Genomic DNA, 17,700 nt, shown 5'->3' on the forward strand with positions numbered 1-17,700 from the left:
AAAGCTGCGGTTTCATTTCGCCGACAGCTATACCTCCCTTGACTTGCACAGCAGGGGGAGCGTCCGGTCTGTCCCCCTGCAAAATGTGACAGGTCACATGATCCACACTTTCATCGGTCACCGTTCGTTCTATTGGCTGTTGAAGTGTCAATCATTTCACTGATGTACACTGCTTTCGTTTAAAGAAAAGGCCCATTTTCAAGCGACATCGTTTTTCTTCCCCACTGAAGAGCAGCCTTAAGCTCGAAAGAAGGATTTGATGACATTAGCAAAAAAATTTGAGCTTTTATCTCTGCATAGTTTAAAAATAATCTATTTAATTAACCTTATTTTACTGCAGCATTTAGTTGGAATGGACAGTATGCAAAATATTTTCTTGAATATATTATCGTAGAACAAAATGAAAAATGTTTAACGCTGAAAATTTTTATCGCCAAAATAGTGCGATTATAGACAAAGAACCCTTGGTGAGATTTCGCATGTCAGTTGTAAACCATTTTTATTTTTTATCATGTGTGAATTAAAATGGTAGAAAGATTAACAGAATTCCATAAGTTTAAAGAAATAATGGAAGATCAATTAAAAAGAAAACTATCACCATGTATCCGTGAGAACTTTATTGATGATGCATGACGGAATTAACCTTCCAAGCGGCGGCCATGTTTTTCTAGAATTTCTGATTCGTGTCACCACCGAAATACCAGGTGGACCCATAAAGAGTCAGTCTTTTCTCAAACGAATTTTACCCCCCTCGTAATCCGCAGTGGGTGGGGAGTTCCTTCTGCTTCATTAGGGACGCGTGACACTGAGCGACAGCCTACCTGCTCATCAAAGCTAGTACAAAAGAGAATCTGTAGAAAGTAGTTTCCTGCCTAGTTGCAACTTAAAACCTGTTAGTTCAACAAAAAAGGAGACATAATATGGATCTTATTTGAAAGCATAAGGATAGTTCATTTTTCTTCTAAATTATAGAATGTATATCTCCAAAATAATGAGACAAGGGAACACATATTTTGACGCAACATTTTATTGAACTGATCGTACATATATTTATGTATTGAGAACAAATATGACTTTAATTTCTGTCCATTAGGTTTATTTGTACGATATAAGTGACTTTTTTTTAACTTTAATATCTTTAACTAGACTTAAACTGGCTTAAATTAAAAACATTTGATGACTAACTTCTCTGAAATACCTCAAACAATTGACAAAAAAATAATATTCAATAGTTATTTTTAATAAATCAAGTTTTTTTTTTGAGCAATCACGATTGCTTATTGTTCTCATTTGACAGTTTTTGGTATCCGTGCCTTTTTCAACTTGGACCAGAAGCCTTTGCAGCACCACCGCTCACCGTCCTCTGCTGTCGGCGCGGCGCGGCTGCTCCGGTTTTGAGCTATCCGATCTCCTGGTCGGAGGCATCCATGTCCTACACACACGCACGTTCACACACATACACACACGCACGTTCACACACATACACACACGCACATTCACACACATACACACACGACTTCACACACATACACACACACACGACTTCACACACATACACACACACACGACTTCACACACATACACTCGCACACGCCTACGTGCATACACACAGGTCTACGCACACACACAACTATGCACACGTAACCGCTCAGGAGGAGAGGCAGGCTTAGGGGGGGGGGACAGGAGCCGTTTCTAGAAACAATAACTCCAATGAGTAGGGTCCTGTCTCAGTTCGTGATTGCGAAAAACATAATTTGGATTCAAAATTTCAGAATTCAAATTAATTTTCCTTTTTTTTTTGTTCCATTCAGAAAGTTTCCAATGTTTGACTGTTTTGAGTAACCTTTTGTCTAATAGTCTCTTTGAAAAGATCAGAAATGTCTTTTTATACTGTTCTGTCCTGGATAATGCTCTTATAATAATACCGGCACTCTTTTTACTTTATTCCATACACTTCACTAGTATCTTCAAAATGATCAGAAAATTGGTCTAAAAAATTGTGTGAGTAACCACACTACATACTCACATAATATGTATTGTCTCGGCAGCTTATGTTATGAGCTAGCGCGACTAATTTTCAAGGCCTTCAAATGCCTTTTTACACCATACGTTTTTAAAAGCTTAATTTTGACAACAAAAAATAAATAAAATGTAAAAAAGGTATATAACCATATATATATATATATATATATATATATATATATATATATATATATATATATATATATATATATATATATATATACCTTAAATTCAAACGTTGTGAAACTTCACTTTTTTTTACGCAGCTGGAAGTTTTTGGAAAATATTCATGTTAGTTTTCACTCGTAAAGAAACTAAATTACAGAAAACAAAAACCATCACATTTTAAATAAAATGTTTTCATTCGTGCGATAAGTGAAATAATAATGCGATAAGTGATGTTAAAAATGAAAAAATAGTAATAAAGAGCAGCAGACACGTGTTTCAGCATTCCAAAGAGCCTATTCTTTAATCAAGTAAACAGAGCCTGATTACCGCAGGGGCATGCGGGGCACAGGACCCTCCTCTTACATATCAGGGGAGGGTGACAGAATATCCTTAATATATCATGCAAAATAAAAATAAATAATGATTTCACTCAGAATCTAGAGTACAATGTTATCATTGATGTTTCCGCAAATGCTAAGACGAGGAAAAAATTTCTTTATTTATTGATAAAAATTCCCCTTAAAAAATTGATCTATTTGCAAATCTCAAAACCACTCCAAGTTTAGTCTGTATTTAATATTAAAAGTTATATCATAATACCTTTGATATTTATTTTAAACTGACAAAGTTTAACCTCATATTATATAATTATCGTATACTATAACTTTTCTACTTTTTGAACTTTGTGATTAAAAGTGTACCACCAAATTTAGCATGGTTGTGATAATACGCAAGTATCAAAATATTTTATAACTTCAGAATAAGCTGAAATATAGGAAGCGGGGGGGGGGGGCAGAATGAATTTTATGCCCAGTGTCTTTGAAAATCTTAGTCGGGCCTTAGGGGGCCCTGAGATACAAATGAGCCTCATGTCCACTATCAGAATGATCGGGCTCTGCAAGTAAAGTAAAAAATATATATTATGGATAAAAAGGCAGCTGCGGAATGGCACAATTGTGATAAATCTAACATAATGTAAACGCTAGTTTGAATATAAGAATATCAGAGGGTGATTATGAATTAATGTCAGTTTTCATTCGATTTAATGATGTTATATATTTTTCACCAGACGTTAGAAATCCTACTTTTTAAATATTTCATTCTTCTAACGCCTTTCGCACTAATTATAAATGATTTAAGCGGCTATTTCCACCTGTTCAAAATTGGAATGAAAAGTCGAACTTCTTGGTTTTAAAGAAACAGCTTATGTTCTCAAACGAAAGCAGCCAGCAGTGCACCTTTAATAAAAATGCTTTTTAGAATTATATGTTAAAGAACGCTTTTGTGTGTGTTCCAAAACTCTTGGATAATAAACCGTATAGGCTAAAAAAAACACAGGTCGAACGCAAAATTACTGTGTTTTTTTCTTTTTTAAATGGCCTCACTTAGATATTTTTTATTTTTAGATTTTTTTTTTTTTTGAGTATATTTTGCAGCTTGAGTCCTCCCTTCTTTTAGGATATGTATTTTCTTAAAATCCAAGCTACTTTTTTTATCATATGTAATTAATTTATTTGCATTTCAGAAGGTTAAACTATTGCCTCATTTTTCTGATTTTTTTTTTTTTTTTGATGTTTTGTCTTTTTTGATCTAAATCGAGCATTTAAAATTGTTATTGAAATATTATCTCAAAATCTCTTATCGTTCATATTCAAATGTAATTGCGAATACTTAAATAATAAATAATGCTAAGATTAAAATTATTGCTTAATGATAAGTATTTTCATTTTATTTTAAAGCCATTTTTCATATGTATGTTTCTTTAAGCGTATGTTTTGCAATGCTCGTTTTCATGAATATTTTTGATAATCAAAGCCAGAGATCAAATAATGCGTATGAAAATTTTAGTGTTTTATAATCAAACATCGGTTCAATGACAGATGAGGGATAATTGTTTGATTTTGTTTTCAAAGTATGGTTTCTTCCAAGCATGCCTTCTTTCTACACATAGGATGTCTTCATTCAATACTTTAGTTAGACCATTTCAAATTTAAATGAATGCTTCTGCTACAGTAAAATGGATGCTTGGGGAAAGTTGTTCACTATCAAATCATTGTAAGTAAATCATTAAGTGACAGAGCAGGTCCTTGTGATTCTTTTAAATGCACCAGAATAAAAGAAAAAAACTGACAGGAAACGGGGCATTGTGACCAGTTCAATAGAAAATGCGCATATGGTTTAGGCTTACAACTTGAGTGCTGATAAGTTACTATTGATGGATTAGGTTGTATGCATCTACTTTTTTTCATGTATTGTAGAAACATTCAACTGATAAGTGCGTCTTCATTGCAATTTATTAGTGGAATTAAATTTCAGTGTTTCAAAAGACGAGAAATCTGGGGAACAATAAAACAAGTCAACATAATTTTTGTTACTGGTTGCTGAATATTAAATTGTGGTTTGTTTTATGTTTCCAATAAAGGGAAAAATAATTATTTTGATCAAAGTTTTTTTTTTTTTGTAGAAACTAGGGGAATTTTTTTAATTCTTAAGTGAAATACAGGTTTTTTTTTTTTTAAAGACTAGTAGAAAATTTTTTGCTGAACATTATTGCTATAATAAATTATAGCACATAAACGTTTACAAATATTAGCTGCAAGAAAAGCTTAAAAAGCTATAAGATTCAAATTTTTACAATGCGGCTACTTGAAAAACATAAATAGAAGTTGTCAAGTTTGATTTGAATTTTACAACGATATACATATACATAAAATTGATTAGATAAGGAAAATCAGAGGAGAAAAATTTTAATTTTCTATATTTTAATTAATTTTATGGGAACTTATATTTTGTAGGATCACAGAAAAAAAAATTTGAACTTTAAGCTATGGGTCTGGTAACCATCGCTTTTCTTACGCTATGGATATTTTTTTTTCAACTTAATTTAAAAGTAATTGTAACTTCCAGAATCGCTGCAAACTACTTTTTTTTTTTTTTGTATTGAACTACTTGTTACTCTATTTTGTTTTTAAAGTAGCGTGCTACGCTACTAACTACTAAAAATGTAGGTACTACAGTTTAGTTGCTACTTGTAGCTGGCTACTTCTGACCACTGAGCCATTGTATGCATGAATTCCAAAGTCTTACAATTATTTTCCTCAATATGAATGCAACAATTGGTAATAAAGTGATATCAGTGTAAATTTAAAAAATGTACTATTTAATACAGACACATTTATGCAAAACTTTCAGAGGAATTTTAAAAAGTTATAAGGCAAATACAGAGTATTATTTAAAACTAATATGTAATTTTAGAGGGGGGAAATGTTGTTTGTCACCTTCAAAAACTCAAAGTTCTAATTTGTAATGCATTTATTTTGAGTTCAGGACTTATTTATTTATGCATCAGCCCCCCTTATTGAAAGGGCATGGGAACCCTGAAATATGACCAGCCGCAAAACAGAAAACTAAACTCAACGATATGACATTTAATAAATAAAACAAAATATTATCAAGATTTACATTTTACATAATTTGTAAGTATGATAATATATTCATTACATTCTATATACAAAATACACATCTGGTGTTGGATGAACTTAGGCTGATCTCCTTCGAATTGTGAATTTTCCTTTTTGCAGTTGGTTAATATGAATACGAACTTTATTACAATCAGATGTCCTCCTGATCCAAATCTGAAATAATAATACAAATAAATAAATATGTCAAATAAGACATTGAAACTAAAGAAAACAATCAATCATCATTCAATAATTGTCGCAGCATTAAGAATTATCCTTCACCATAATAACGCCAGAAGAAGACAAAAAAAAATCTGAAATGTATTCACTTTTGAATTTTGTACTATCTAATGATTCAAATTTTAAAACACTTACTTCAGATGAACTTATAGTACAAATTGAGCCACTCTTTTTAGATCCTGCTTCCTTTTCTTCGTAGTACACTTGTTGACCACGATGATACCTGTAGAAGTTTGAAAAAAAAACAAAGAATTTATAGTTTCTACACATTTGGTTAACAACAATATTTACAAGTTACTTATGACTAGCTACTGATATATATATCATAAATCATAAATAGGTATTCAAGTTTAAGAAGAGTTTTCAGACTAGTTTTTAAAAAAATTGAAATTTTAATGCTTCATTATTTTATGCAGATAACTTGTCCTATTGTATCATTGCAACCAGGCTTGGACTAATCGTGGATAACGTAATCTTAATCGGTGTAATCAATTACATTTTTGTGTAATCATAATCTGGCAATGGTATGCTCATAATCTTGTAATTGTAATGATAATCAAGTGTTTCTTGCATGATTGTAATTGTAACCAAATTTAATTAATTGTAGTTTTGACTTGTAATCGTGTGATCCTGACTTGTTGAGATTGAAAACTTTTAAGTTGCGATTCTGCAAATGGAGGAGTTGAAGTTTTTTAGTCAATCTACTATTTAAATGGCCATTAATAGCTGTTTGTAAACAAGGGTCATAAACGAGCCTATTTGGTTAGCACCCTGCCATAGGTGCCTTTGCCAGGAGCGTCTCCCCAGATTTTAATGGGTCATCAATTTTTCTTTTCATTTGCCAATGGCAGGCAAACAAGCGAAGCTGCCGTCTCGGAAAGAGAAGAATATCAAAAGTACAACACATGTTTTCAGGTCCTTTCGCACTCATTTTTCTCCCTCTATTGCATAAACCTTTCATAAAATATTCTCTTCTCAAACCAGATGTGACCGAGTACCAACTCATAACAATCAGACTATACCTTGTTCAAAATTATACCATTAGACCCCACAAAACTCTACTCTGTTAGACCAAATGCAAACAAAGATATTGCTAGCATGTTTGCTACTTGGCCACTTTTGGGGATCTTCTCCAGAATAAAAAAAAAGTAAACCAATTCTATATGCATATGTCACCGTCTTAGCTCCAAATTTGTTCCTGTCCAAACCAAATATGAGATTGATGCAGACAAATGGCACATTTCTTTGTATTTATCCAATCTATCTTTCCCATGAATACAGCATAGTGGCAAAACTTTGAGCAAAAGAGGAAGGAATTGCACCCTCCACATTTTCTCTAGATTTCAGAAAATATCTAGTAAGGAGATAAAATTTTAAGAGCAAGGGGTAGGATTGGCAACAAAAGAAACAAATTTGAAAAATTCAAAACATCAGAAATTGGCTGTCAGAAATTGATCAGAACTTGGCGGGGGTAAGATAAGATTTACTTCCCTGGAAAGTAAGTCTGGTGACTAATTTGAAAGTGAAAAATAATTCAATTGAGTGAATTTTCAATAAAGTGTTAAGCCTCACAAGTAATAATGTATAGGAAATAAACATTTAGTTGCTTTATATTACACAAAAACATTTTTAAAAATTCGCATTTAAAGGTACATGCACATTGAAATCAACAGAAACTAAAATAAGATTGTGGAGTAAGTTTTTAGGAAAGCATCTAGCTGAAATTCCCTATTACTTCACAGGTTGCACTCAGTTCAATAGACTTCACAATAAATAACATGAAAGTATATACACATTTAAAATTCGTGTAGTAAATAGATAAATATGCACAGACACAATAATTTATTCACATCCATCTTTTATCATAATTTAGGACAAGAATTATGCCTTATTGTTATCAAGTAGAACTGAATATTTAATTTCAAAGCTTTGATTAGAAAATTTAAAGTACATTTTTAAATACTGCACACTACCTTTTGGTCTTTTTTATAATCCACAGCGAAAGCTATACTACATGATAAAAAGCACAAAAAAAAAAGCAGTACACATCAATATATGAATACAAAGACAATCCACATTATCTATCATTTGTATTTTCTACATTAATAAACTCAATTATCTTTAGTCATACAAAATTCACATTGTATAATACAATTGTAACTGAATAAATGCACATCATCAGGCAGATGAAATTTTGAGTAGTTGCATGGTATTTACACTTTCAATCAGAATGTAATAAAATGCAACAAGGAGAAATTTTATTTTAAGTTCAGCATGCCGTTACTCTGACTTGTTCTGGTCTGTCAGGACAGATTAAGTATGGCGGATGTACTAGAGTTAGCTTCAAATGTCCCCACAATAGTTTTTGTAACTACATATTTCAAAAATACTTTGTAATAGATTTCTATTTGTAATCGCTTTCCAAGTCAATTAGGATTTTTTAAAAAAAAGGAATTCATTATACCCAGTAGCAGAACTTTTTTTAGTAGTTTGCGACAGAGATTAAGAAAACTAAAAAGTTGTCTGCAAGGAAGACCAGCATTAGATTAGTGGAAAGATTTACTTTGCATTAGCAAAAAGGAATGCTTGAAAATAAAATGCTAAATTAAAAAATTATCTAGGATAAAAAGCTACAAAATTAAATAGAAAACTGGGGCAAAAATAGCTGCGGGAGCATGTTTTTGATCTCTTAGCCACTGAGAGCTCCAGCATAGATTTATGTATACTTTTATTTCGCTTTGAATTGAGAAATTCGTGTAGAAAGTGAAAAAAAATCTTTCCAATTCAGAAATAGTCTACAGACTTCCTCAGAATTTTGGGATGGGGGTCGCAATGTCACGCTGTTTCTGATAAAAGGATTGTAGGACAAGACACTTCAGCCCAACAATGTTTTCGTGATTTTTTGGAATTTCATATTGAACTTCTCTTAATCTTCTCATATCTCGCCATACATTATTTGATCTTTTATATACAACAAAAACATTTAAAATATGACTTTATTGTAATGATGAATAATTTATTTTCTGAAATAAAAATGACATATCAAAAATATACTTTTTTGTGATATAGGAAAAAATTGTAAGTAAAGCAGGTGTTGCAGCTTATGTGGCACTTAAATTTAATTTATCACAGCAAGTGAAAATTATACATTTACAGATCTTTATTTCCGTTTTAAAAATTTGTTTAATAAACAATTAATTGCTCAGTTTATTAAAACGATTTTCCTTTTTTTTTTTGAAAACAATTACATTTACAGATCTTTACTTCTACTTTAAGTTTGTTTAGTAAACAATTACTCAGTTTATTCAAACAAATTTTAATTTTTTGAAATAACGTTATTTAATCTACAACAAAAATACAAGTAAATATGAATTTAATGCAATATTATCTTAAACTTTCATGTAGTCAAATCAGAAATTAACATCAGTAAAATAACAAAGGTACTTTGAAGCAATTAGTTAATTCTGTATTGCTCAACTTTTTTTTTTGGCCCAATCATTATTCTCTTTTTTCTTATAAAAAAAAATTAAGCTTTATTTGTAAAAGTTTGACCCCTTCCCTCTCACTCCCGTCAAAATCATGTGCTGAGCTTTCATCTTTTATTTCTCATGCTTGTGACATTTCCAGATTAAAGTGCATAAAATTAAAGCTAAAAGAAGTTCCAAAAACCACAAATGAATATGCATATTGTACAAACACATTTATTTATATTATTTTGTTGAATGAAAGAAAGAGGCACTTTCATCACAGTTTTCTTGAAAATAATAAGATTGTTAAGGTGCTAAGCAGTAAAAATACAATATGCTAAATTTTACATTTACTCACAAGAATATTTAGCTGTAAAGACAAAGGCTTAACTTCTCATCTACAAGTAAACAAACCTTTGAAAACAACCGCAGAAGGTTTTAAATAAATAATTACAAAGCCGTGCATAATTTAAAAAAAAAAAAAAAAACAGAACAAGTAACACAACTGAGCACATTTTAATGAATTCAACCTTTAAAGACTTCCTAGATTAGAGCAGGCAAACGTGTGACATGTGTGACTCCTAGGTGCCTGCAACAGGTATTTTGGTGGCACACCAAAGGTATTTATTGAATTACTTTTTTTTTAAGACATAGGCACTGATAACATTTTTAAAAAAGGGATCCCAAGCATTTTCCAGTACAGAAGGAAGACTTGTGCTCTTTTACCATGAAAGTAAGAAGTCCTTTTTCAAAAGAGTAAATTTTTCTTGAGGAAGTACAAAAGTGGGATGAGTAGTAAAGAAAGAACACAAATTAGATTGCAAATTATGATAGTTTTGGCTATGGTTTCTTACATTCAAATACGAAAATGGGGTGCAAAAAAAAAAATGATATTTCGAAGCATAATGGAATTATTTTTTGTAAATGATATCACCTATGAACTCTATCATCTCTTCTATTGATCACAACAATGTTATTTTCTAAATATAAGGATCAAAAACAGTTTCAAGAGAAAAAGGTTTCTGTACTTCAGCGTTGTAGCAGAACACTTAAGATTATTAGAATAAAAGTTTTACACATTATTTAAAATTACAGAAACAAAGAATCTTAAATTCTTCCTTAAGCTTAAAAGACACTTGGAAATTCTGTTGAATTTTTTTGATCAATTATCTTGCTAAGACAGATTATATTTACTTAAGAGCGGTTTGGATATTTTAGGAAATTCAATAGAACTTGTATCAGCACGAATTTTTCAATTTCATAGTTTGGAGAAAACATTGCAGGTTTCCAAGATCTTAATTTGCTACTATGGTTTATCTTAAAAATACATTTTTCCATATTGAAAATTTAGAAATGGAATTGACAGAATTTCAAGAAAAGTAGTGGCGAGCAAATTTCTCAAATTTGAAGTGTTAGAAAAAGTAGAGGTTGGGAACTATTGGTATTGATTTCAAAAGTCACAAAATTTAATTCTAGCACAATAGAATGATTCTAAAGAACAATTTTTTGGGCATGAAAAAACTTGTGACAGCACTTCTTACACTGCCCAATATGCTTCTTGTGAACAGGTTTCATGAATGAGTTCTGTGAAATTGTGGTTTTAAAACCACCTTAGTTTAAAATTTAGGGAATATAATTGGCATGGCTAATTAGTTGAAAAACATAATAAATTTGGAATGTCAAATAACACTAAGAATTGCAATTATTATTCTTATTTGTGCAATTTTAACATTGTTAGTATACTAATAACAACAAAAGGTGAATATTCTATTTTTAATGGGTAATATTGTTCCCCTGACACACTAAATGAATCAAAATGCAAGGTTTTTCTACAAGACAATGTTTTAGTATTTGTATAGAACATTAAATTGTTATTAGTTTTTTTTTTTTTTAAGTAAAGAGAGTATTAAGTAAAGAGTAACAAAGGGTACACAAATTTATTTTAAGTGAAAAAATAATATAAAATAAATAGAATTTTGTAAATTTGATTTCACGAGCTACAAAAAAGTAAAAACATGTAACATAATTAACATTTATTTCATATTGTTCACTTACACTAAATTTAAAACACCTTATGACCTTATCTTATTTTTTTAAATAAAATGCTGTTCATTAAATCTACTTGATGAAAGTTAATAACTAAGCAGCAAATATACTCACAAAATATAATTTGATTGTTTGAAATCAGAGCAGTAGTTAAAAAAAAAAAATAAAATAAAAAAAAAACTATTACAAATGGTACACTAGACATTGGAAAATAAAAAACTATAATTTAACTGGCACACTAATTGAAGAAGGTATGCCATCTCTGATATAAAACTTAAAATCAATAAGTCAAAAAATATCACCTAAATTTTGTTATTAATTATATTGTTATTACTATTGCTTTGTTTATTATTTTCAAGAAGAAAAACTTTTCTCATTTGGACAGGTAAGAATCTGAGGATTCGTCAAAGTTTTCTTCCGACTGGCAGAAGTCAGTTGGACCAATGGTTGGGAATCTGAGTTAATCAGTGCAACAGAAAATACTGGGTAAATCAAAATGAATATAGCGATTACAAACAGCTATAACTATTTAATGGAAAAGAATTTATCAATAAGATTTACACAAATTGTAGGCAGAACTTCAAATTTTTTTTTCATAACAGGCAGGTGCAGTGAAAGGGAAGTCTATGAATGTGCAAGTTGAAACTTCGGAATGTAAGGCGCAAAATGAAGTAATGGACAACCACCTATGGATGAAAAGACATCCGACAAAAGCTTTTGTCAGATGTCTTTTGATCCATAAGCTCATTTCTTCTGCATTGAAAAAGGCGTTCCTTGTTACGCAGGAACATGTGGTTGCAGTAATCTGCAATTTGTGCTATTAATATTGTTGTTTCTTATTTTACATTCTATGTATTTTCATCAAAGATATAAACCAATAATCTAGAACTTCTACTGTGGAATATATTCTCCTTATAAATTCAATATTAAAAATATAAAAAATATTTTTTAAATAGCTTTATTTTCAGAAAAAACGTCATTTGTTCCCTTAAATATTTTAATTCTTGTAAAATGTAGTATTTGGGAAAAATTATGTTGTGTAGCCTGAATATTAAAAAGAGTTAGAAAACAAAAGGTTTGAGCAGCACATTACTCAACTGTAAACATTTAAGCCACCACACCACTCAAAAACATTTAAAAATGGCCTCAATATAATTCATCGATAACTGCACAAAAATCAAGAAATACCATTTCTTGTCATAAAACAGCTTTCCATCTTCAACTTTTACCTCAATTGATGTTGAACGATGATCACTGGACAAGCCATCATGACCTATAACAAAGAAATTCCACTAAACCAAACAAGCAACTGGAAATAGATTTTAACAAACAACTGAAAATGCAAATACTTTCTCAAAACTTGAAAAAAATTGTAAAAAAAAAAAAAAAAGAATTGAATTTTATCAAGTATATCTGTTGCAAAAACAGATAGATAACATTTAGTAATACAAAAAATCGTTTAAATATTTCATATAAGTAACACTGCATAACACTTTCGAACTACATTGGAGTTGAACAAAATTTGCAAACTTTTATTCTTATTACCTGTAATGCAATAGTGAGTGATACAAGAAAAATATGAAAATAAACTAATATGTGATTTATTTTCAAAACAGAAAATTGTTGTTGTTTTCTAAAGTTAGGTTTAAGTTTTTTTTTTTTTTTTTTTTTTTTTTTTTTTTTTTTTTTTTCAGTTTCAAAATCATGCTTTTTTGCATTTAACTTTTTCACCTAAATCTCATACTCTATTAGAGAGTTAGAAGATTTCCCTGGTTCCGTAACATTCTATGTTATTCCAAAGAGAATTTTTGTTATGCAGAAAATGAAGTTAGTTCCAATTTCTGAATTAATTACAACAGGAGATATAATTGTTTCAACTGAAGCAGAAGACGTAGGCTAAGCTCAATTCAAGCCTGGGCAAAATTTTACTGTAAATCATGAATTTAAAAAAGCCTTTTTTAAAAATAATTTTATCAAATGTATTTCATCAAGTTCTTTTTTTTTCATTGAGTGGAAGTAGGATTTTAATGTTGCTCAAATTTTTACAAGTTCTTTGCTTTGCTGCTTTTTTTCTATGGGAGAGGAGTTTCATTTTCTTCTGATTGTAGCACATATTTAAATCTGATTCCTTCTCACAGATGATTTGAATCAAACAAAAAATATGATTGTGGAAACAATGTTCGGGGCTATTAAGTGGCAGTGAGCAGTGGGCTGAGGCCTCTAGCAGATTTTAGAAAATTAACTTACTTGGACTGGTTTGAAGATAAAGCTGTCGGTGTAAACTTCGAATTTCTCCTGAAACACATATAGAATTCTAATTAGAAATATTACAAATAATTTTAAAACAGGGAATGTAACCAAGTGAAAAAAATGTAAAGGCTGAATTATTCAGAAAAATTGAGATGAAACACCAAATCAATCTCAGAATTAACATGGCGTAACCATATATTCAACAAAAGTACATTGAAACCTAGTAAGCAATTATTTGAGTTTTGAAAACCATTGGAGGGGCTGAAGACCTACAGTTCCACCCCCATTCCCTCTGCATATGTTACTGTCCCCATCCATCAAATACCATGCAAAGAAGAGAGACACCTGGAGCCCTCAAAGCAGAATAATTGACGATGTTCTGCAACGTAAAATCATTTGACCAAAATTGTTCTGCAAGAACCAAGCACTGTATAAGCAAGCAACCATCATAAACTTTTCACAAATTGGGAGCCCTAAATCAAAATTGTTTCATACAGGAGTTTTTTTTTTTTTTTTGTTCCAGTACTGAAAACTTCACTCTTACTATGCATTTCTGTGGCATAAACCGATTAAGATTCTCCAAAAATAGTTTATAAGCTTTTTAAAATGCATAAAAAGAGCAAAAATACAAAATTTTATTAAAATCCAAACCTAGGTATCAAACCACGTTTTTTTTGGTTAATTTTACATCGCATGAAGGAGCAATTAAAATCATGTTAAGAAATAAAGAACTAACTAAAATAATAAATAAAATGAGTCAAGTTAGGGTAGCATATAATAAAACATTTTCTAAATTATTTAATATATTATTAGAATGCAAAGGGATTGAAATCTCAAACAAGACACACAATTTTCGGCGATGGACGTGTTTCAATGTCAGCACGTTTCCAAAAAGTATGCTTATGGAGAAAATTGCACTAGATGAAGATCAATTGGGAAAAATAAGGAAAAGGGAAACCAAAAACGCTATAAAAATCAGAATCTTTTCTGATATTTTCTAAAGAATATTATATTTCATATTCTAAAAAATATGCAGAAAATCTGCAGAAACTGCAAATTTTCTGCATACATCTTCCAACTCAAGGTAGAATTTTGTACTAATTCTGCAGATTTCTTTAAGTTCAAAGTAAATCTCAAGTTTCTGCAAATGAGATATCAAATTCAACATTTTTCGCGAGCTTTCTGCCGAATTATCGTATTTTGCAAGAATTTTATTTTCTTCTAATTTAAAAAAATCTGCAGTTTCTGCAGAAATTTCAGAAATCTGTAGAATTTCTGCAGAAAATCTTTTCTGAGTTTTCCTCTCGCATTTGAACAGAATTTGTTCTGCAGCTCAGGCATCTGATCTGGGATGTACGTCGCAAACTTAGTAGCATTTTGCTTTGGGGCCTGGAGCATATGTTTAGGTTTTTTACATTAATTTTGATAAAACTTTTTTTAAAAACAGCTTTTCTTTTTGACTGTCTTGGCATATTTATCTATTTTAAATACCATCTTAAGACTCTTTTTTAATAAAGGATACATGAAGTTTATCAAAAAAAAAATCTTATAATTTTAAAGATTCCGTGAGATAGCTAAATTTGAAGATTACTGACCATGGGCCCAGGACAGACATTTCATCCAGAGCTACCCTTATGCATTATTTTTACTATTAGAAAAAATATAAGTATCATAAAAACAAATTATGAAAATGTTATGCATACATCTTGAAAAATAAGGCTTTTATACTCTAAATTAGTAAATGAACACAGCATTTAACTAAGAACTAGAAAATAAATTTCTCTCTTTTTCTAGTCAAACAGTAAGTAATTTTTAGGTGCTGACTAAGAAAAGTAATCTTGCTACGATAAATGCAATATGTTTTTTCAGTTTTTTATCCTTTTTATTCGTAAAAAGATAAGCAAAGTTATCTTGAAAATTTGCAAGTTTGGGACTGCCTTCTGAAAGGGGGGCAGGGCATTTGTCCTGCTTGCCCTTGAGGCAATAAAGAACTGCCACTGGCTGAGATAAAACCTGTGATACATGATGAAAAATTTAAACAGTACATAAACTTTCAACAAAAAAACAACCTAATATGTAAAATTAAAAAATCTAAGAAACAAACTTCAACGGTGCAGTGTGTTCCTCATATTGCTAGCTGTCATCATCAATCAGCAATCACAAACAGATACCAACAATCTCTAAATACAGAAAGGTAAATTCCAGAAGATTGCTATCAATTCAGGACAAAATGTCTGCAACATTTAATGGTTCATCTCATTGGGACTCCTAGAATAATGATGAGCTTCTATTCCAGCAAAAATTCAATGCAGGCAAACTAATTCCTAACACATCTTTTAGTTAGAAGAATGAAATGCAACCTTTACTCACCTGAAACAGAACTTGAGGAGTACAGACTAAGTTTAACAGATTTCAATCTGCATTTCAAATGTATTTATTGAAAAATGAGATATAATCAATACTCGGTTGGTCTCAAATCACTAAAGTACAGTTTCGAACTGCAAAGGAAACTAAAATAAAAAATTAGATTTTGATGTGATGAGACTCATTTGCTTTGAAGGCAACTATTAGCAAAATTTTGCAATTAAATGAAAATAAACGTACAACGCAACATTGCCATTAAGGGAATAAAAATATCAGTGAACCATCCACAAGCGTTAAACTAAACCGTCACCTTAGAGTTTTTCCAACAACTAGTAACATTTGTTCAGTACATAAAGAGCACAACATTGCAACTTGCTTAAGAAATTCAATTATAACACATGATCTAAGTGTTTGTTTCAGAATTCTTTAATTTTGACCATTGGATAAAGAGTAGTAAGTTTCTGTTGAATATAATCATTTTTATTAATTAAATAAAGTAATATATCTTTCAATTCTGAAATTTAACTCACTTGCTTAAGATTACCTATCAACTTCTAACCTGTTTCGTCTCACTGCATCTCATTTTCTTTCGCTTTCTTTTTTTTTTTTTTTTTTCAAATACAGGAATTTGCACAAAAGACAGAATATTTTCACCCCTGGACCCAACTCAGACAGCATATTAAATCTGTATTTTTTCATAATTATAACATTTTCATCAGAAAATAGATAATCATCGTGATATTGAAATGTAAGTGTGGTAAAATTGTAAAAATGTCATAGAAGTCATATAAGGTAACACAAATAATGCAACCAAACTATTAATAACAAAATTATTTTCTCTAAAAGAGGTTAAGCTGATAACTAATATAAAAAAATCAGACAAACACTTACTGTCATGTCTTTTGCTAGGTGTGGAATATTTGCCCTGTAAGCATATTAAAGAATTGGTTAAATAAAAAGCAAAGTCAATTATGAATATAAAGAAATAATATATTATATTGAAGGAAAACAGAGAAATTGAAAAAAAAAAAGAAAAGAAAATCCAACTTAAAAAATGATAACTAATTCTAACATTTATAGTTTAAATTTAAAATATATTTCCTTGAAAAGAACTTATAACACAGCAACGGCAATTAAACAAGCTTTGAGCTTTAACAGCCAACTAATATGTAACGCATGTGGGTCATTCTTCAAAAAGTGTAACTTTTCTGTCAAATGCCTTTTACAGAAAAAAATTTAAGGAACAATTCATTTGACAATGCGTTTTAATTTCATCAAAAATATATCCTGCCTATATATCAAAATTTAAACCTGCCAACAATTCTTTAATAATAATGTTTTTACGTATATTTTTTGGTTCACAACACGTGAATTCTCACCTTCGTGGCATGTCACACACCTTGTGTGACTGTTTTTGTTACTTAATAACATGTTTAATTAAAAGTATATATTTATTTATTGATTATTCCTTTCACAAGTGTCTTAAATACTAATGGTTTGGGTATATTTAATTTTTTCATATTGTGTTTTAGTTCGTTTTAGTAAGACAAGAAGTCATGTCGCACAATGAATTCTCACCTCTATTACCTAAACACAAAATGCCATTCCTCATTAACATGTGGCAGTAATGACATCAAATTTTATTTTCCATGATACAAGGGAGCCCCCTTGTTTATTTTCAG

At 30.3% G+C, this 17,700-nt stretch overlaps 1 protein-coding gene across 3 annotated transcripts in view; it reads right to left on the minus strand.

The window, feature by feature from the left end:
* Positions 1–5,603: 5,603 nt before the first annotated feature.
* The window catches only part of LOC129230453 (sin3 histone deacetylase corepressor complex component SDS3-like), a 57,392-nt gene continuing 45,295 nt past the window's right edge, over positions 5,604–17,700 (minus strand). For 2 of the 3 annotated variants that reach the window (XM_054864854.1, XM_054864863.1), the window contains 5 exons: positions 16,910–16,943; positions 13,652–13,699; positions 12,593–12,677; positions 6,027–6,114; positions 5,604–5,825 (listed from right to left, as the gene is read on the minus strand). In XM_054864854.1, coding sequence (XP_054720829.1) covers positions 5,730–5,825; positions 6,027–6,114; positions 12,593–12,677; positions 13,652–13,699; positions 16,910–16,943 — 351 coding nt within the window. In that variant the 3' untranslated portion in view covers positions 5,604–5,729. The remainder of the gene's footprint in view (positions 5,826–6,026; positions 6,115–12,592; positions 12,678–13,651; positions 13,700–16,909; positions 16,944–17,700) is intronic. The other variant, XM_054864868.1, reaches the window with a different exon arrangement.

This window comes from Uloborus diversus, chromosome 1, assembly GCF_026930045.1.
Source record: "Uloborus diversus isolate 005 chromosome 1, Udiv.v.3.1, whole genome shotgun sequence".
Classification (NCBI taxonomy): domain Eukaryota; kingdom Metazoa; phylum Arthropoda; class Arachnida; order Araneae; family Uloboridae; genus Uloborus; species Uloborus diversus.